At 41.3% G+C, this 19,733-nt stretch overlaps 7 protein-coding genes across 7 annotated transcripts; all 7 read left to right on the forward strand. All coding sequences in view use genetic code 12, as the record gives it.

The window, feature by feature from the left end:
- The first annotated feature begins 498 nt into the window (after nt 1-498).
- Nucleotides 499-2,533, forward strand: CDC43 (geranylgeranyltransferase beta subunit). The gene has a single exon (XM_001386431.1). It carries the CDS (start codon nt 1,164-1,166, stop codon nt 2,310-2,312), a length of 1,149 nt encoding a protein of 382 aa, XP_001386468.2. The 5' UTR covers nt 499-1,163; the 3' UTR covers nt 2,313-2,533.
- Nucleotides 2,534-2,764: 231 nt separating this feature from the next.
- On the forward strand, nt 2,765-3,880 carry PICST_91291 (predicted protein; the record flags this gene model as incomplete). The annotated part of the gene is made up of 2 exons (XM_001386432.1): nt 2,765-3,178; nt 3,233-3,880. The coding sequence occupies exons 1-2, from the start codon at nt 2,825-2,827 to the stop codon at nt 3,878-3,880; spliced, it is 1,002 nt and encodes a 333-aa protein (XP_001386469.2). The 5' UTR covers nt 2,765-2,824.
- Nucleotides 3,881-4,325: 445 nt separating this feature from the next.
- Nucleotides 4,326-5,675, forward strand: PEX14 (Peroxisomal membrane protein PER10 (Peroxin-14); the record flags this gene model as incomplete). Its single annotated transcript, XM_001386433.1, has 2 exons — nt 4,326-5,240; nt 5,322-5,675. Exons 1-2 carry the CDS (start codon nt 4,371-4,373, stop codon nt 5,673-5,675), a joined length of 1,224 nt encoding a protein of 407 aa, XP_001386470.2. The 5' UTR covers nt 4,326-4,370.
- A 987-nt stretch (nt 5,676-6,662) lies between these two features.
- Nucleotides 6,663-7,862, forward strand: PICST_33758 (predicted protein; the record flags this gene model as incomplete). The annotated part of the gene is made up of 1 exon (XM_001386434.1): nt 6,663-7,862. One exon carries the CDS (start codon nt 6,663-6,665, stop codon nt 7,860-7,862), a length of 1,200 nt encoding a protein of 399 aa, XP_001386471.2.
- Nucleotides 7,863-8,374: 512 nt separating this feature from the next.
- On the forward strand, nt 8,375-11,431 carry PICST_64197 (predicted protein; the record flags this gene model as incomplete). The annotated part of the gene is made up of 3 exons (XM_001386435.1): nt 8,375-9,003; nt 9,037-11,141; nt 11,220-11,431. 3 exons carry the CDS (start codon nt 8,375-8,377, stop codon nt 11,429-11,431), a joined length of 2,946 nt encoding a protein of 981 aa, XP_001386472.2.
- Nucleotides 11,432-13,280: 1,849 nt separating this feature from the next.
- Nucleotides 13,281-14,924, forward strand: PICST_64090 (GABA-specific transport protein; the record flags this gene model as incomplete). The annotated part of the gene is made up of 1 exon (XM_001386436.1): nt 13,281-14,924. One exon carries the CDS (start codon nt 13,281-13,283, stop codon nt 14,922-14,924), a length of 1,644 nt encoding a protein of 547 aa, XP_001386473.2.
- Nucleotides 14,925-16,670: 1,746 nt separating this feature from the next.
- FST4 (Fungal transcriptional regulatory protein) lies at nt 16,671-19,733 on the forward strand (the record flags this gene model as incomplete). Its single annotated transcript, XM_001386437.1, has 2 exons — nt 16,671-16,995; nt 17,779-19,733. Coding segments are annotated over 2 exons (2,280 nt in total), but the record flags the coding sequence as incomplete, so codon positions are not given.

Genomic DNA, 19,733 nt, shown 5'->3' on the forward strand with positions numbered 1-19,733 from the left:
GTTGATACGACATCCTCAATCGCTACCAACCGACATATTATTTTGTATGGCTAGCATTAGCATTGTTGGGATTGCCATACAGAAAGTTGATTTAAGCTCAAGAAACGTGTGCCCCATAAGGTTTGACCTTTATAAAAGCCGATTATATGACGCGTACTTAAGCCACTTTTGCCTAAGATAGCCAAACCATGCAGGCTTATGTCTCGATAGAGTGAAGTCGCTGTGCTTTAGGATCCAAATTCACAGTGGAGAAACACGTTTGGCTGGGGTAGGAATTTTTTTTCTTTTGCACCCACCGTGCCCACGCGCGAGGTACATGAAACTATGTAGCGAACGGTTGTAAAACGAATCAAAGCGCATAGGCAGGAAGCCACGCTCGTATTTTTTGCTCCAAGCGGCTGCCAGCAAAAAATAACAAAGTGTAATAATAATAATTTAATAATAATGCGATTAATAATTAACCCTGAAAAACTTCATAGTCTCATAATTTCCATCAGATAATACAAATATTATGGTAGATAAAGGGCTCACATACCATGGAGCTAGGATTAACTTACGAATTATCCAAAGCCTTCATGAGGCGAAGCTGATGAATGAGCTGGAAGTGACAAGAAGTGGAATTTATGGAAAGCTGTGTGCACGAAATTCCTGGTCGCCCGGAAATCTGGCTACCACCGGTCAGTTCTATTGGAACAAAGCGTCACAGGAATCCGTACAGACAAGTTCCACACCGCAGAAGCGTGAAAGACAAGTTGGCGTACTGTTCACTTGCAATTCCACGTCGCGGCATATGAATACAGAGAAATGGGTCATGTGACGTATGCATGTTGCTGCCGTTGGCAAAACTGCTATGGATTTGAAATTTATCAGGCAGAATACTGGAATTCGACTCTCTAGTCACAACTTTATTTCAGACCGGGCTGAGGCACGGTCTCAAACATAAACATATGGCCTATTTCAATGAACTGCCGAAGATTGAACAGAAGAAGCATTTGAGAAATGCATAAATTTGAGAAAGAGTATATGCAGTCCTACATGTCCATAATAAGCGAGCGGATAATTTGTATGGCGCATTAGAGAACCCACAATTGATCTTTTATAGGCAGTTTTGGTTTCTGAATAATTCCAGCTGACAGATCGAGATTTTAAAGGTAGAGAAGTCAATGGGCGAACAGAGAGAATTTCTTACCGAAAAGCATGCGAAGTTCTTCCAGCGATGTTTGCTTTTGCTCCCAGCCAAACTCCAAGGAGAAGATGCCAATAGGCTCTCGTTCATATACTTCTGCCTTCATGGGTTGGGGCTTCTCAAACAATTGAAATACACGAAAGAAGAGCTACAGTCATACAGTGACTTCATATATAAAGACTACTTACTTGAAAACGACGACTTTTCAGCATTTAGAGCTACTCCATACTTTAAAGGTCTGTCGAAGTATGATCTTCCCAATCTTTCCTCCACTCTTTTTGCATTGCTCAATCTTCTCATTCTTGAGTCTGACTATTCCAAAGTGTTGGACAACCACAAAGTCATGAAGTTCTTACAATTGAGCCAGATCAAGGAAGGAGAGAATAAAGGCTCTTTTGCTCCTACACTTCGGAATGGCGACAACGGAGAATACGTCCAGTTTGGAGAAACAGATGTACGATTATGCTATATAGCTGCTAGCATACGACACCTTGTGAAGTATGATACGCTCGGAGAGGAAGAGCGGAAGAATGATATAGACACCAAGGCATTGACGGATTTCATCCTTCTGAGAATTGATTACCAGGGAGGACTAAGTTTCACGAAGCATGTCGAAAGCCATCTTGGGTTTTCGTACTGTGGAATAGCATGTTTAAAGCTTTTGGGATACGAATTTGGCTCAGATTTCCAAAAGACAGTCAATTGGCTTGTTCACAGACAAGTGGATTTTCCACCGCAACTCTACGATTTTGAATACGAATACCACGAAGAAGAAGACATAGGAGCATTCAATGGGCGCGAAAACAAGTTTGGCGATACCTGCTATTCGTGGTGGTGTACTGCAAGTTTGGCATTGATAAGCACTAGTCATCTCAAGCTTGTAGACTTGGATAAAGCCCAGGAGTATTTGCTCAACAATGTACAAAACGGCATGGTTGGCGGTTTTAGTAAGGATCCAAGTGCAACTCCAGATCCTTTCCACAGTTTCCTAGGAATTGCCAGTCTAGCACTCTGGCGCCAAAACGAAGCTGGCGATTCGTGTTTGCCCGACCTTGATGGTGTCGACGAAGCTTTGGTGATTACAAGTGCCCTGAAGAAGTTCTTTGAAGAGCAAGTTAATTACTGACGGTTGAGGGCAGGGAGATAAGTTCAGAGATTTGAATGATATAAAGTTACTGAAAAGAGGATGACAAACAATTATCATCATTAAGCATTTATCGTCTGTAAAGAAGCATATTAAAATTGCAATCGTAGGATATCTTCTACGGAATGCAACTGAAGGTAGATATCTTCGGCATATTTACTAGTAGACATCATCTTATAGTATAGTGAATATCCCTTTCTTAGGTCGATTCAGATCCACGAGCATAACACCGTAGAAGAGAGAGCTACACTTCATATATTGGGCCGTATTAAGCCTATATACAGCCCTTATCTACTCTATAATGCCAATGATAATTCGCAGACACAAAGCCTTTCTGGCTAACTATACACACCCTGATACTGGCTGAAAAGCAGGAGTCATCCAGCGTTTTTTTCACTAGCAGAGACTCCAGTTTTTCATCCAGAACATCACCAAAATCGATTTTCTTGAACATCTAGATAGAAAAAGGCACATACTCCACAATTTCCCACCTCATGACCAACGCTGCAACTGACAAGTCCGTTGCTTCTGTTGCGAGGGATGTGCTGACCGGGAAACCGGGAAAATCGCCAGATGCTGCTGTGCATCTTCTTTCGGGCGGATTGGCTGGGTTGACTTCAGCAGTTACGCTTCAGCCGTTTGATCTTCTCAAAACGAGATTGCAACAGCAACATCTGGAAACTTCCAAATTGACCATTGCCGGTGAAATCAGAAAGCTTTCCCAGCTTAAGGAACTTTGGAGAGGAGCTGTACCTTCTGCCTTGCGGACTTCGGTTGGAGCCGGATTGTACTTTACGACGTTGTCGAAGATGAGAGCGGCTGTAGCTCAGTATAATCACCGAGATTCGGTAGCAGAACTAGGAGCAAATGGAGAAAAATGGGGTGGAAATTCTTCGCAAAAGTCAGTTACTTCTGTACTTCCTAAACTTTTACCCATGGAGAATTTGGCTACCGGCTTTGTTGCCAGAGCCATTGTGGGCTACATTACCATGCCAATAACTATGGTAAAAACCCGGTTCGAGTCAAATATCTACTCATACCGTACGATGGGTGAAAGTATCGTCGGAATCTATAAAGACATTGGCCCCGACGGAGTGGTCCACCGTTCTTCTTTGCTCAACTTCTTTAAAGGCTCAGTGGCCACTTTGGCTAGGGATTGTCCATATGCTGGGTTGTATGTTCTCTTTTATGAAGGGTTCAAGAACGATGTGTTAGTGAAGGTTATTCCTGAATCGGTCACAGGGTCCGATCTGAGATCCTCTGTGATCAACTCATCTTCTGCTATCCTTGCCGCTTCAGTCTCAACGACAATAACTGCTCCGTTCGATGCGATCAAGACTAGATTGCAGTTGACCAAGGAAACATCGATCTTAAAGACGACAGGAATTTTGCTTCGAGAAGACGGCGGGGTGTTCAATCTTTTCCGGGGTCTTTCGTTGAGATTCGGAAGAAAGGCCTTGAGTGCCGGTATTAGCTGGTGTATTTATGAAGAGTTGATCAAAAGCGATTTCTCCCAGTGCCGGTTGTTCAATAAAGAGCGCTTGGCATAGATATGAGCTACGATATGGTTATGATACTTGTACATAGTAAAAGTAATAAAGGTAAATAGGAAAGACAATACAAGGCAGATCTCTGAATGTTGGGATATGCAAAGCTACAAATTAATAGTAGAATTGCTTTCCAGACTCTAAATGTATATCTACATAGTGTGAAAGTTGGAGAAGTGCTATTTTTTCCTTTTCAAATTTTCAGAAAACAAAAAATGGTTATTTCTATTTCTCCAATAGGGCCAAAAGTTTCATTTACACTTAGCCACCATCTCCCTTCAATCTTATGATTCCCGTATACCCTTTTGCAACCGGGGTTGCAACCCCATATTCTGTCACGTGCCTTGTACTAACCTCGGCACCTCCGCATTTTTCACTTTTCCACAAAAAAAAGGTGCTTCTGAGTAGTGTTGGGAAATGTTCACTTCTTTTTCCACAACTTGTAGAGCTCTTTTCACAGAAAGCTGAATTGATTCTAGTTTGAGGCTTCGACATGAACGAAGATCACATCAAGAGTGCTGTGGCGTTCTTGCGAGATCCAAATGTCTCTGGCTCGCCGTTAACGAAGAAAGTGGAATTCCTTGAAGCTAAAGGACTTACGCAAGAGGAAATTGAAGAATCTTTGAGAAGAATCTCAGAAGGTTCTACCAATAACTCTGTGGCTCCTACTTATGACAATAACAGCAATGTCAACAGTAGTAACGCTTCTTTGCCCCCTATTGACTACTACAATGTGGCACCACCTGTTCCTGAGAGATCTTGGAAAGATTACTTCATTATGGCTACAGCCACTGCTGGAGTTTCCTATGGATTATACCAGGTGGTCACACGGTACTTGATTCCATCGATCATTCCTCCTTCACAGGCTTCTATAGAGAAAGATAAGGAGACGATCGAGGAAGAGTTCATCAAGATCGACAAGATTTTGGAGCAGTTGAGTGCAGACCAGGAACAAATCAAAACCGACAACGAGGCCAAGTTAAAGGAAATCGACGTCGTGATAGACAACGTCAACGACTTCCTCAGTAGATACAATAAGGACAAGTTGAAGTTTGACGACGACTTACGCTTGATGAAGTTGGAAATAGACAACCTAAGCAACAGCATCGAAAAGAACATGAACCAGACCAAATCCAGTGTAAAGGATGAGTTGACTGAAATCAACGAAGAATTGCAATCGTTGAAAAACTTGATCACGGCTAGAAGCAACAGTGGTGCTCTGGCTAATGGCGGAGCCGATAGAAAGATAGCCCCAGTTTCTGCCATTCCTTCAGCTTCTGAAATCTTGAAGAGAGCCAAAGCCAAAGCTATGGAGTCCGACTCTTCTGCCTCTTCTTCTTCCTCCGCTCAAACTGCTGCTCCAGTTTCCACTCCTGCTGCTGCTGCTGCTGCTGCTGCTGCTCCAGTCGCCACTCCAGCTGCTGTTGCTCCTGCTGCTACCAAGGAACCCGAACCTGTAACTGTAGCTGAGTCGAAGCAGGAACTGCCCAAGTTTGATTCTCTGAACACTGTAGGTGCTGTCACCGTAGATGGTGTGACTGCCGCTGGAATTCCTGCTTGGCAAATGAGTCACAGAGAACAAGAACTTGGAGCTTCTTCAAGCGATACTCCTTCGTGGCAAACCCCTTCCGCGGGCGCAGCTCTTGAGGACAACAGTGAAGAATTGAAAAAGAAAATTGCTTCTGTAGGTGTCCCTTCGTGGCAGTTGAACGCTGGAAGTTCTGCTCCTTCTGCCTTGGAAAACCAGCCCAAGGAGTCCAGCGCCGGGATTCCCTCGTGGCAAGTGAATGCCCAGTAATGAACTATTTAATTCACTAATGTAATGACTAGGTTAGTTAGAAATGTACAAATGTGAAAATGCAACAGAAAGAATTGAAGTTGAAAAAAATTGATTGAATATAGTCAATAAAGGTTTATGCAAAAAAAGTTGCAGCCGTCGATATTGGTTTCTCTGAGCCGCACCGCGGTAGGCAATCCAGCAATATTTGAATTCATAAGAATATAGCTGTTTGCCTGTTGAAACTTGGTTGGTTTTTAGGATTCCCCTATTTCAAGAACATTGAGCCATTAAAGAATCCCTTCTGATTTCCTCCTTTTCATGACAAGTTCTGGAAGCATATACTTTTGTTCGCTTTCACCTCTGACTATTTTCTCTCACTATTCTCGAGAGAATTTTCGCGTTCTCGGACGATTCTGCCGCTATTCTTTTCTTCTGCTAGCGTCTCGTGCCAAATCAGATGCGCGTTATTCTGCTGACACGCAAAATTACGATCGACGTAAATCAAAAACTTTTCAGAACTCCAGATTTGTCTTTCTCAGTAACAGTCAGTATATATTGTATTATATATTGTTACGATAGGAGTGTTGTGGTTTGTAGATACAAACACACGGTAGCCACGTCCGCATAGAAGCAGTTTTTTGGGCGAAATCCGTTCATTATACCTTCACAAACAGCCTGCAAATCTGATACTCATTGGTTTTAAGATTGCCAAAACACCTATTCATTCGTTTTTCATAGCCATAGCCTTACTTGATACTTGATATTTCGAGGTATTAACCAAAGTCACTCCTTGTCACTCCTTTGATATTTGATTATTTGTTATCACTTGAATACTATATTATAATTTCATTAGTACCATTTGATATCTTTAAGTATCATTTCAAATCTTTGAATATCATTTCAATTTCATTCATTTCGAGTCATTAAACAGCCGAGGAACCCTATTCATCTGAGTTTAAGCATTTATAATCCTTATCATACGTTCCATTTGCATACATAGCATACATGTCTGATCCGTCATTAGCCTCTTTCCCGAAAAGAGAGTTGGAATTGACTCCATTCTGTTCTCAGTTGGATTTCATCAACAAGGCCTTGCTTTCGCTTTCAAAACAGGACTCATCAGTCAACAACTACACGAACACGTCTCGTAGGTACACCAATCAAAACCAGCAGAACACGCATGCAAACTACAACAACAACCAGCAAAACAAATACGCTTTGGCTGCTGTTGCTGCCGCCGCGGCTGTCCAGCACCAACAGCTGAACTACCTTCTTCAACAACATCAGCAAAATCAACAAAATCAAAACCAACAATACCAAAGTCAAAACCAGCAGAATCAGCAGCAGCAGCTTCGCAATAACCAATATTCACAGCAGTCACATCCTCAGTTCCAACTGAATCAACACCAGCAACAATATCATCAACCACAGTATCAGCCGCAGCAATATCAGCAACAACGTCTGAATCAACAACAATTCCAAAATCAACAGAATCAACAAAACCAGCAAAATCAACAAAATTACCAACAGCTGCAACAATTACAACAGAACCAGCAAAGTCTTCAGAACTTCCAGCACCAGAATCTTAATAATTTTCAAAATCAGCAACAGCCTCCACAGGTATTTGGTTCTGAACTCTCTGCCTCTTCTTCTGTTGCCTCTGACTCTCAATCCAACTCTACCAGTGCTGGAACACCATTGACTGGCATTCCTCCTGCTCTTGATTTGAAAAGCAACTTCTTGATGTTCAACGAAAGCTCGCACTCAATATCTTCTCCTACTTATTCTAGCGCAGCTCAGCAACAGAAACCTCCGCAACTCCACTCCAAGTTATTTGACTCTCTGTCCAGCAACTCGTCTCCGATTTTGCTTCCACCGAACTCAAGCGCTTCCAACAAGAACTCACCTCCCAACTTGTTTCTCTCTACGCCTGTGACTACACCTTTGAATGCTACACATTCTACTGCAACCGGCTCTCCATTGACCAAGCCTACCCTTCCAGAAACGTCTGGTGGATTTCTCAACTCACCACTGTTGCTTCCTACTCTGACACCAACCTCTGCGGGAGGTGCCAACTGGAGCACTACCAATTCTAGTGCTTCAATCTGGGGTAACACTACCAATGGAGTGTCTGCTCTGTCTGCTAACTCTTCTAAGGGTAACAGCCATCTAATCTCCAGCTTCGGCAGCTCAGGAATGTGGTGAACTGCTACAATTCCGAGATTTACTTCAACTAATTCCACTTGAACTGTAATTTTATGTGTTTGCCTTTGTTAAAAAATGGATTTTATTGAATTTTTCTAAAACCGAGTTTCTATTTTACATTGATTTTTATTTCATTGTATTGTTTTGCTTGCTTTATCATTTTTATCACCTTTGTTGTTTGTCTTAGGGTTGGATTTCCTATTTATTGTACTTTTCCATTCTATAATGTCTTTTTAATCTGTCATTGCTTCGTTTACGCAAAAGGAATATAATATAAATATATAACCATATATAAGGAATACAAAATGCTTCTAGAGAATAGTATGATACTATAGTAAGATATAAGGTTACTGTTTCTTGATAATTTCATATTCTTGCAAAGCTACTCCATCTTCGGTCTATACATTTTGACACTTGGTAGCGCGCAATTTTCAATATTCTCACGTGAACAGAATATTTGAAAAGAACTTACGAACCACCCTATCTTCTTTTCCGTAGACTGCAAATCCATCATGTCCGAGACAGTTTCTCTTCATAAGTTGGTGAAGAAGGCAGTTCATCTGAAGTTGCTGTTCAAGACTTTTCTTGGACTTTTTTCCCAATTGAACACAAAACAGGTCGTTCAAGATGGAGAGTACCAGACTGAGATACTAGAAATCGTACAGAATCCCCGAAATTTGAATGATAAAAAGATAACTGAGTATAAAGTAGTATTGGCCATACAATTGTCTTTATCTTCCTCTGAAGAGTTGAAACGTTTTTGGGGCAATTTATCTAAAATCTCACTCGTTGGCCAAGTGGACTATTTGATCCGATTGAACAAGATCTTGAAGTATGAGTACTCCAAGTACGACAAGGATATCGTGCGATTGCTTATAAAGGTCCAGTACTGTGACTACATTGTGGAAGTTCTTGATCTGTTTGGTGACAAGAAGTTGCTGACAGAACAGAAGTCGTTGGCTAACCATATAGTCTTCTTTGCTTCTTCTGTTATAGAGCATGTTGTGGTGAAGGATGAAGCTTTGGTAAACGACCTTGTTTTTCAGTTAGCCACACGTCTTGAAGGTCTTCGTTTGAGCAATTTGCTAGATTTTTTGCTTTTGAAATCTAAGAATATATTGAGTGAAGATCAAATCAGACTGTTGATCCATTCCAAAGCGACTTCTACCTCTAGTACTGACAGTTCTGGCTCTGGTGAAGACAAGTCACTGGACTTGCCCACTATCACCACCTCTTTGTACAAGAACTTGTCAGTGGGCAGCTTGAGTTCAGCCAAACAGGAGACATACAACGAGACTATCAAATTTCTCTGGCTAAACAAGATTATGAAGCTGTGGAAATTTGCAGATAACGAAAGCATCTTCAATAATTTCGTACACAACTTCATTCCCAGCAGCGACAAGAACAAAAATCCGTATTTGACATCGTTTGAGTTGATCAAAGCGACGTTTAAGGGATTTGGCTATGCTGTGATAAACAACGACGATTGCTATGTTCTTTTCAACTGGAAAAATTTCATCATAACGAGAATTCCAGTCATTTTGTCTACATTGAAATTTGCAAATGTAAACGACGAAGAGACGTTAGAAAGAGCTGTACTCAATGCGTTTAACTCTCTTCCCGATTCTATTGTAAAAGTTCTAACGAATTTGGCTCTGGGAAGTACTAAAGTGTATGACTTGAGACAGATTTTTATCAAGAGTTTGATATTTAACAGATTGTTACCACCTGTGGCTTTTCAGAAATTCTTCCCCATGGAGTCGAAAATAACTCAACAGGTGATTTTGTCTGAGCTTGCACAGTATAATCACGATTTGAACTTGCGTCGCAAGTTTAACGACAAGTTGATTAACGTAAACAGCGAGTTCACTTCTTTAGAAGAATCTGGATTATTGGAGCTTTGCAATTCTCTCCCTGCTTCTTTAGAATATCTGTACAGTAGACAAATCGAGTTGAGCAACGCTATCAACGATATCATCGACGAAATGAAGATCTCCCGTGAGCACGAGAAGTTGAACCGCCTTCTTTTGTCTGTGATGTCGAATGTTCAATTGACAAACATTCTTGTCTTCAACAGCAACCCGTATGTCGTGTTGGGCAAAATGATCGACTATATTGATTCTGAGAACTTTCGAATCGATGACGACGACGAAAACTTCCAGGATGTGTATTCGTACTGTGGAGTGTTAATCTTGTCGATCATTTCCATTATAGAGAAATTTAAGATTGACTTGTCTACGTTTAACATCAAGAACTCGTTTGCATTGGACTATATAAATAACTTCTACTATCGTCTATGCGATGACCTCACAAATCAAATCCCGGTCAATAGTGACGAAGAAGATAACACTATAGCAACAAACTACAACAATTTGTTGATAGACTGGATCAATGCCTTATTCGATGATAGTAATGATGGCTTATCAGACGATTTGATCAAGTCAATAAGCATCAAACAAATTTACAAACTTATCCCTCTTGTTTACCAACAAGCCATTACCGCAACAAGTATTGGAAAGATTGACTTTTCTATTCTCACCAACGGAATTGATTATTTGTCACAGGTATTTTTGATTCCTACAACGGTGAGTATAATCAACTGGTTACTCCTGGAAATTTCCAACAAGAAGACTGATGCTGAAAGCTTGCCGGTAAAAGTGTTGTCCGAAATCGTGAAATCCAATATTAGTAGTGAATCAGGTTCACAAGAGTTGTCTTCTTTGGTATTCAAAATCGTCGTCAACATATGTGGAAGTAATATTTTGATCGCTTTGAAGAAAATTAAAGACTGGGAAAATTCGCAAAGAATCCGAGATGTGGTCTCTATAGTAACAGCAAATTTGGACTCCAACTATGTTGAAAAAGATCTTAGCTTGCCTGAATCCAAGCTGGACATTAACATTAATGAACAGATAAAATCGCACCTTGTCAACTTCCAGCAACAGGCAGACTCTCCAACACCAATTCATGCCTTTATACATAGATTCATCAGCGACTCCAAAGATCAAGTGTTGCGAGTGTTGCTTCAGGAAGTCACCTCGTACCAGAAGCAGAACAACGAGGCCACAAAGATTTTCATCAATCTTGCTTCCTACTTAGTCGTTTCAAGCTCCATAGACTCTGTAGAAGACAAGAAGTACTGGCACGGCTATTTGTCTAATGTTTCGAGTTCTGCAACAGAACACAAGATTTTGAAGAATTCTGATAAGGAGTTCAACTCTTCTATGGACTACCACTATTCGAGCATCTTTAATGACGCTAGCTCTGGTGCGTCTAATGGTAACTCGTCCAGTAAGGTTGACATCGACGATCCCATCCTGTTTTTGAAAGAAGACGATGACGATCTTATGGGTGAAGACGATGACTTGTTCAACGACAAAAGCTCGAAGCAATTGTCTTCAGGAAAATTGCTTGAACAACTCCGAACAAAGGTCAATAGATATAACAATTTGTTGGCCAAGTTCAATGTGATTTTTGCTGAGAATCAAGATCCTTCCAGCCCCTGGCACAAGACAGTGAATACATTGGCAGATAAGCTTCTTGACGATATCAACGACTTGTACATATAGTACGGGACTATATAGAATGACATTGACGTTGGCAATAGACATTACAGACCGAAATAATTGGTGTTGACTATTCTAAAGAGTTGAAATAATACAATGACACTGGATACGGCATTCTACTATGTAATATAAATACTACTGTGGATACAAATACTATCAATATCTTATAGCCACTACTTTCGACAGCTCCAGGCACTAGTATAGATCTTTGAAACTTTTGCACACTTCAATAATACAGAATCCAAACGACTAGACATTATTGCACACTACTACAGTAGCATTTTGCTTTTGCTCAGATATCGACATCAGGATAGATCTAAGAGCAGATACCGACACCAGAATAGAAAAGCCTACTTCATTCACCGAGAGAAACTAAAGTCAAGGGCCATGGATCTAATATCGTGACAAACAGAAATAAAAAAGAAAGGCGGAACTACACAGCCGATAATCGAATCTAGATGAACGCAAGTCCAGGATCTCATTCGTCTATGTAACGAATCAGCGGAACTAGACACAGACAGAAGTTATAATTCAATATAAATTAGAACAAAATAATGGAGTAGATTTAGGAACTGAGGCAGATCCAATAATATCCGCTATCATGTCAATTTAGCGGTAATTCCCAATTAGGCTAATCGCAGTTCACGTGACATCGTCTCGACTAGACTCTTATCAGTAGATCAGACGCGGCTCATTTAATTGAATTGGCAAGACCGTGGAGGTCTCGAAAGAAGATGAAGCACCTCGAAAGCGCCCTGACTCGAGAGTCGGCTTGCCTGGCTTAAGCAACTCTGGTATTGTTTGAACCACTCTATTCCAGACCCTGTTGCAACCGTACAGTTGCTGCTGGTAAAGTGTATTACAGGGTTGTCTGCAGGAATATCGCAAAAGACGACCAATCAAAATTCGCAGCTATTTGAGATAGCAGCGAAGACTATGCAGCCGGAAGAAGGATAATTAGGTTATGAGATTGGTGGAATGAGCGCGGTAGGGCAAGAGGCCGAAACTCGAGGTACCAGATGACGGAATGGGGCCAGAAAATATATCCGCCGTATCTGAAGGTTTTGGCAGGCAGGCACGAAGTGAAAGATCTACAATATGACGGGTGCAATTACTGAATACTGGATAAAGTGCTGATAAGCGTCGCCGGTCAAGATACAACTTCTCAGCCAGTGGGTAATCGCTGTAAACTGCCACTGTGTTGATCGGTGGTATATGGTTTGCTTTGGCAGTAGTCAGATTTAGTGGCCAGTTTAAACTATAATACAATATGCTCCTGAAATTCGGGTCGAGGCTCAAATTCAGCCTTACCAATTTCCAGTTTCCGCTGTGGAGGTGAGGTTTAGCAAATGGAGGCGATTTCTGTAATCTCTTTATTTCTCCACGGTTATTATTTTGTGTTTGGAGTGGATTTCTACTGGCTCCTTCGGATCGTTAACGTCAATCTGGTTTCCTTCGATTCTGGTTTTGATAAGATGCAGTGGATGCAGCTGCAGCCACAAAATACGACTGAAATTATTGGAAACCTGACTAGTCCTGCCTATTTTGACAGTTTGTGCCGGTGGATATCTGTCCTGGTAGCTTGGTGTTACCTAATTGGGCGAGCCTGCTGGAACTGACATTTAATTGATAACGGCCCAAAATGTCACAAACCTTCCGTTAAGCCACAGCGACTTCAAGGCATCTCCAGGATGCCAGATAGCGTGTATACTGTTTGGTTTTGCTGCTGATAACGGCTGCCTCTGTTCTCCTCTCTATATAATGTAGACAATTCGCCAACTGTAATACAATGGGCCTGTAGAATTTCACACTCGTAGACATAGACATCAACATTAAATTGTAAGCTTATAGAATGAACACCATAAAGTCCAGAACTGAAGACCATTTGCACTTTATTGCTTCACATAGATCGGATCTCCGTGAAATTGATCCTACTCACGCTGCTGACGATGTGGAGTTGTTAGCCCAGATCGGGTATAAGCAAGAGCTCAGAAGACACTATTCCACGCTCCAGGTGTTCGGTATCGCCTATTCCATCATGGGTTTGTTGCCTTCTATTTGTTCTACAATTGCCTCTGGATTGGAGTGTGGTGCTGGTGGCTTTGTATGGGCGTGGCTCATTGGTGGGGTCTTTATCTTGAGTATCGGTTTCTCGATGACGATGTTGGGTTCCGCTATTCCAACTTCGGGGGGTTTGTATTACTACACCAACTATTACGCACCTGATGGCTTGCGGGTTCCACTTTCTTTCTTGGTCGGATGTGCCAACTCTCTTGGTTTGATTGGAGGGATGTGTTCCATTTGCTACGGTTTCGCAGTCGAGATCCTTTCAGCTGTATACATCAATCTGGATGGAGCCTTTGAAATCACCAACGGTAAGTGCTACGGGATTTTTGCTGCCTGTATCATTTCCAACGTCATCCTCTGTTGCTTGACCACTAAACATCAAGCTTATTTTCAGACCATTTCCATTGCATGGAACAGTTTCATCATTGTTTTGTTCTTCATCGCTGTGCCAATAGGAGCCAGAACTCATGGGTTCAACGACGGTTCGTACATTTTTGGCGACTTCACCAACATCAGAGACTGGACCACCGGCTGGTCATTCATGCTCTCAATGATGCCTGTTATCTGGACCATTGGTGCTTTTGACTCGGTTATCCACTGTTCGGAAGAAGCCAAACATGCCCAAAGAGCTATTCCTTACGGGATCTTGGGTTCTATTTCCGTGTGCTGGATTGTCGGCTGGTTCATCTGTATTGTCTGTGTTGCTTGCATCAAGAACGGAGACACTGCTGCTGTGCTTGAATCGGAAACTGGTAACCCTATGGCCCAGATCATCTTCGATGCCTTGGGAAAGCAGTGGGCTGTTGCTTTCATGGCTATGATTGCTATCGGACAGTACTTGATGAGTGTATCCATTGCAATTGCTTCTTCCAGACAGATATGGGCTTTCGCCAGAGATGACGGTTTGCCAGTGATCTACAAATTCGTCAAGTATGTTGACCCAAGAGTCAAGGTACCTGTCAGAGCTACTATTTTTGCTGGTATCGTAGCCTTATTGTTAGGATTATTGGTTTTGATCAACGGTGCTGCTGGTTCAGGTGCGTTGTTCTCATTGGCTGTCGCTTCCAATCTTTTGGCCTGGGGTACACCTGTTTTGTTGGTCTTGTTGCCAACTGGAAAGGCTAGATTCGTTCCTGGCCACTTCCACTTGGGTAAGCATCTTTCCACCGCTATTAACATCGTTACAGTCTTATGGATTGTTTTCGTCATCACCATGGCTATGTTCCCAGACAGCAAAGTTGTTGACAAGGATACTATGAACTACACCGTTGTCATCAACATGGGTGTGTGGCTCTTGTCGTTATTCTACTACTTCGTGTATGGCTACAAGGTGTATACCGGCCCCAAGTCTAATCTCGACGTCATCGACGCCGACAGCAGCAACCCTTCGCTTCAAAACATGGACGCCGTATTGGGCGAAAAGGCTTAGTTCATTGTGTATAGTAAGTTCACTTAATCTATTAATCTATTTGGTAATTACTTGAGTATATGTAATTTTGGAGAAGTCTGGAAGTGCTGACAAATGTTTTTGCACCCAATATGAAGTCTTTCTGTATCTGCACGAGAAACCGATTACTATTGTGGTAAACCCTTCCAGAACACGGCAAACTAAATGACACAAGATCGCTACAAGATCGCTACGAAGTACGCCCGTGGTATAAGCCATCCACAACACGGCACTGGGGAGATTACCCCAATTAGTCAAAACTTGCTGGATCCACTGGATCCACTGGGTATCCTTGGTGGGGTAGAGCTGACTGCGAAAGTTGTTCCCTGGCGAAAGATGCATTCCGTTCCAGATCAGGCACCAATCCCCAATGTGGAACTATTGCGTATACGTAAACGGCTGTATCCTCCAAATTTCCACAACGCAAATCTACAATGGTGCTGTGTTTTCTTGTCCCGCAAGAGCCGTTTGCGCTCAACAATAGAAGTCGAAAAGTGGAGATTCAGTTTCGACTCCGGCTGCAAAAGAAACAAACCCAGTCAGCATATTGGTGAACAGTGAATCACGGAACGGCTCGCCAGTACAATGGACCAGCAAATGGAGCTGAGTCATGGAGAAAAGATCTAGGTCTATACATTCATAATCTACGAACGGCTTGCCGAGGTAAATTCAGATAGCCCAAACCCAACCTGCAATTTCTTCCCGTTTTATTCCTAGCCTCCAATGGTAAATGCCGTAAGTTGTAGCTGAAGGTTCCTTCGCCAGTTCATTATCAGTTGGTTCTTTGAGTGCAAAAAAAAAGTTTACTAAAACTTTCATATTTTTAATGTGCTTAATATCTAGCGCCGAATGCGGAATGCAACTCGGTGGTAAGCGGACTTATCTTCTTTAAGGTACGGCTAAGTTAAAGACCGCTTTGTAATAGACTCACATTATCCCCGAGTGCGCTAATATGCTGACTGCCTGTACAAAATTGCGCCCCACTCTCATCAAGTCCATGCATTAACACCGACTTCGATTTACATATTTGCAGGTTGGCTTAAGTATGTAGAATGATTTTTTTAAAAGTAGATTTCATTCCATGTTTGACATTTTCTTTCGAACTGGTTTGTTTTCCTATTCCCATACAGCTTAGGACATTTCTGTGAACACTCCGGTCAAACAGGAACACTCGCCATCAGTACCACTCCAGGAACTGAACGTTTGGCACACTCAGGAGTTCGCAAGTCCTATTATCAAACTGGTTGCAACCTTTTTGTAGCTTCCATTGGTCGAATACGGAGGCAAAAAAAAAGTGAAGGCAGGAATCACAGTTTCCTTCTCGTACTCAATTTACATAGAAACAGACAGAATAAACGGACTCCAACAGAAAGAGCTTGAGAAATACACCAATTGCCACATTTCCCAGAAGCTTTTGATCCGCATATTGTGTAATTGATTCGATAGATAGCGATTGCTCATTGTTCGTCAATTTCCTAATTTCCTTAAAATTTTTTTGGTGAGAACGAGTTTGCTTACTTGCAAGTTGTAATTTCAGAAATTCGTCTTTTCTCCTTGTTGTGTTTTCAGAGATTGACATATTGTCTGTGATTTATTTCCATCTGCTATAGCACGCGTCTTTAATCTTGGTTTTACTGGTATAACTAACCTTTTCGCTCCGTTCCATTTCACCATATTTCCGTTATGTCTGATAACCTGAATGATGACCTGAACCAGGTTCAGAAGCAAGCGCGTAAAAGGAACAGAATAACGTTGGTCTGTAACGTGTGCAAGTTCAGAAAGGTTAAATGCGATAGGGGACAGCCATGCTCATCGTGTACAAAGTACAACACGTCTCATATCTGTGCTTACAATAAGCCCTACTATGGAGATGCTTCGGTAGATGTTGTTAATGTAGAACCAGATGTTCTGCAAAAGAATTCACTCTCTGAATCTTCGTCTGTTAACTCGGCTCAAACTGCTAGTGGTATAGTAGATTCCCCCAATTCCGGACCATCATCCACGTCTACATCATCTACATCTGTTTCGGCTATTTCGGCAAATCAGCCTGCTAGTTCTTCTGTATTTTCTAAAGTGATTACACTGGCTACTGCCCAAGACACCACGTCTCTGAATTTGTTCAATAGAAATGCCGTTCCAACTCCTTTAGAAAGCCACGATAGATTATCCAATAGCAATACTTCGGCATTCAAACCTGACTACCAAACACCTAGACGAATAACACTGAAGCAAAAACTCCAAGCTCAGCATCCTCAATTAGGTCTTCAACAACCTCAACAAGCACTAGGACAACAACCATTGGCACAGCAACCGTCATCACAACAACCATTGTCACAACAACCCTTAGATCAACAGCCCCAAGCTTTACGCCATCAAAATACTACTCTTCCTACTCCACAACGACCACCTCCACAATTAACACATGTGCCACAGCAAGATGCAAGATTGCGAAGGGTGCATCTGTCGGTTTCGCTGGAATCGTATAAATCTTCAGAGAGACCATACAAGCTGTCAATTTCATCAACTGGTTCCTATTCAACAACATCACCAGTTGTAACTGGCAGAAGTCCGCATGGCCTAAATAATATCAATAGTGTAGATCAGTCCTTAAACAAACTTCTGGAAGTACAGTCCAATGATTCCGACAAAGGTAGTCAACAATTCACTTCTCCGTCCTATGCCTCTGCAACAACTCATGCCAGTACAGGACCTACATCCGTTAGTTCAACTACCCATCTTGACTACAAAGAGCCGAACTTGACCCCAAATTCTAGAGTATACCTTGTAGCGAAACAGTATGTAGACATAATGAAGCATTTCCAGGACTATAAATCAGTGATTGGAATCAACCCGGTTAGCTCACCTTCAGACACAATTAATTTCTTTGATTATCCGCCTATTTCCACAACCCCAGACAAATATGAAGTCAACCACGGACCTTTTACGTGGCATGCATTCTTGAAGATGGACATGGGGTTGTCTGATTTGTGGGCATTCATGTCAACTAAGTCTCAGAGCTTCCACGAGGCTAAGACTAAATTTATGGATTGTGTGCCTCCTGGCAAGAACAAAGAAAGTTCAAGATCTTTTGAAAATCAGTCAGTTTTGAACAAAACACCAATCCAAGTACTTCAAAGATTGAATATAGCAGCTAAGAAAAAATTTAACACTTCTAAGCATAATATCAATGAAGGTATACCTTTGGGACTTAACTTCATTACCGACCATGAATATTTAAACAATAATGATATTGAATTGTCTTCCAAGATCTTGACAGTATTGCCAAGCAAGAGAATTGTTTGGATCCATATTAATAGGTTTTTCAAATTTATCTACCCTTATATTCCTTTCCTAGATGAAACTTCGTTCAAGAAGTCTATTGAGGCTATTATTGGTCCAGAGTCATTTACGGAAGAAAAGATAGAAGGCCTAAAGATAGAAGATAATATTGACTATGCCAAACTTGGAATCATGTTGATTATTCTCAGAATGAGTTATCTTTCGTTAATCACCAACAACCAGGAAGTCAACGAGTTCTTCTTGGGGTATGACGGGCAGAAGCGCAATACATTCTATAAAGAAAAGCAGAAATTGACGGATTCGGAATTGCGTAGCTTGAAAATGCTACTCCTTAACTCTATTGGAATTGATGTCATTGTATTAGCAAGAAACTGTTTGAACAAATTCCAGTTATTCCAGAAGATGAACCTATCCATTTTGCAATTGGCATTGTTCATGAGAATCTACGTTTTCATTGCGCCAGAAGATTCCGAAGGTCCTGATCGCAACCAGTTTCAGATTTACAATGGCACCTTGCTTCTGATGGCTTATTCAATAGGATTGAATAGGGAACCGGATTCGTTCAAGTCCGTCTTAAATGATCCAAAGGAAAATAATATCAGAAGAAAGATTTGGTTCCATTTGAACTATATCGATTTATTACATGGATTTTCTTCCGGTAACCCATTAACCACTAATCCAATAGCTTCAGATGTAAAGTTTCCTTTCCACGAGGATGGAAATGAAAACATTAGTTTTGAAGCTCTTGACTCTTATACACATGTTGCTTGGAAATTTTTGCAACCGCTCAGTACCAAAATGAGAAATATTCTTAATATCGTGGGAAATGTCAGTGAAGGAGTCAAAATTATAGAATTAGTAGAAGCATTGAATGACTTCGAGATATTTGTGGCTACTAATCTCGGCACCCACATTTCTGAATTTATAGATGCTTTCAAGGAGGATTTTTTTAATGACAACTTCAGAAGAGTCTTGCAAGTTCATTACTATATCCAAGTTAAATTTTTCATGGTATCTATCTATCATCATCTTTTTATTCATTACGAGACAGAAAAGAATCAGGAATTGAGCTTTTTCTATCTCAAAAAGATGTTAATGGTATTGACTGAAGAATTTCTTCCTAGTTACTACACTATTTTGGAACATGAGCATTATTACTTCAGCTACAGTGCAAACCTTTTTTTGAATCCTGTCATTGAGTCGGCAATGCATAAGTCTAATGGTATCTTGTTCAGTCTCATTATCCGCATGAGCTACACAATCAGAGCCATGGAGGGAGCTAATCCTTCTGCTCATGTTGAAAAAATGGCTACGGATGAGTCGTATAAATCATACTTCGATGATATGCTGCAATTGCAATACTATCTCACAAAGTGTGCTAAACTCGGGACTCTAGGAATATCAAAGCTTGGTAACCGTTACTTGTACGCTTGGAGAATTAGCAAATCCAACTTGTTTATTCTTCGGGCTATTCTGAGTGACGAGTTTTAC

This window comes from Scheffersomyces stipitis, chromosome 8 (assembly GCF_000209165.1).
Source record: "Scheffersomyces stipitis CBS 6054 chromosome 8, complete sequence".
Classification (NCBI taxonomy): domain Eukaryota; kingdom Fungi; phylum Ascomycota; class Pichiomycetes; order Serinales; family Debaryomycetaceae; genus Scheffersomyces; species Scheffersomyces stipitis.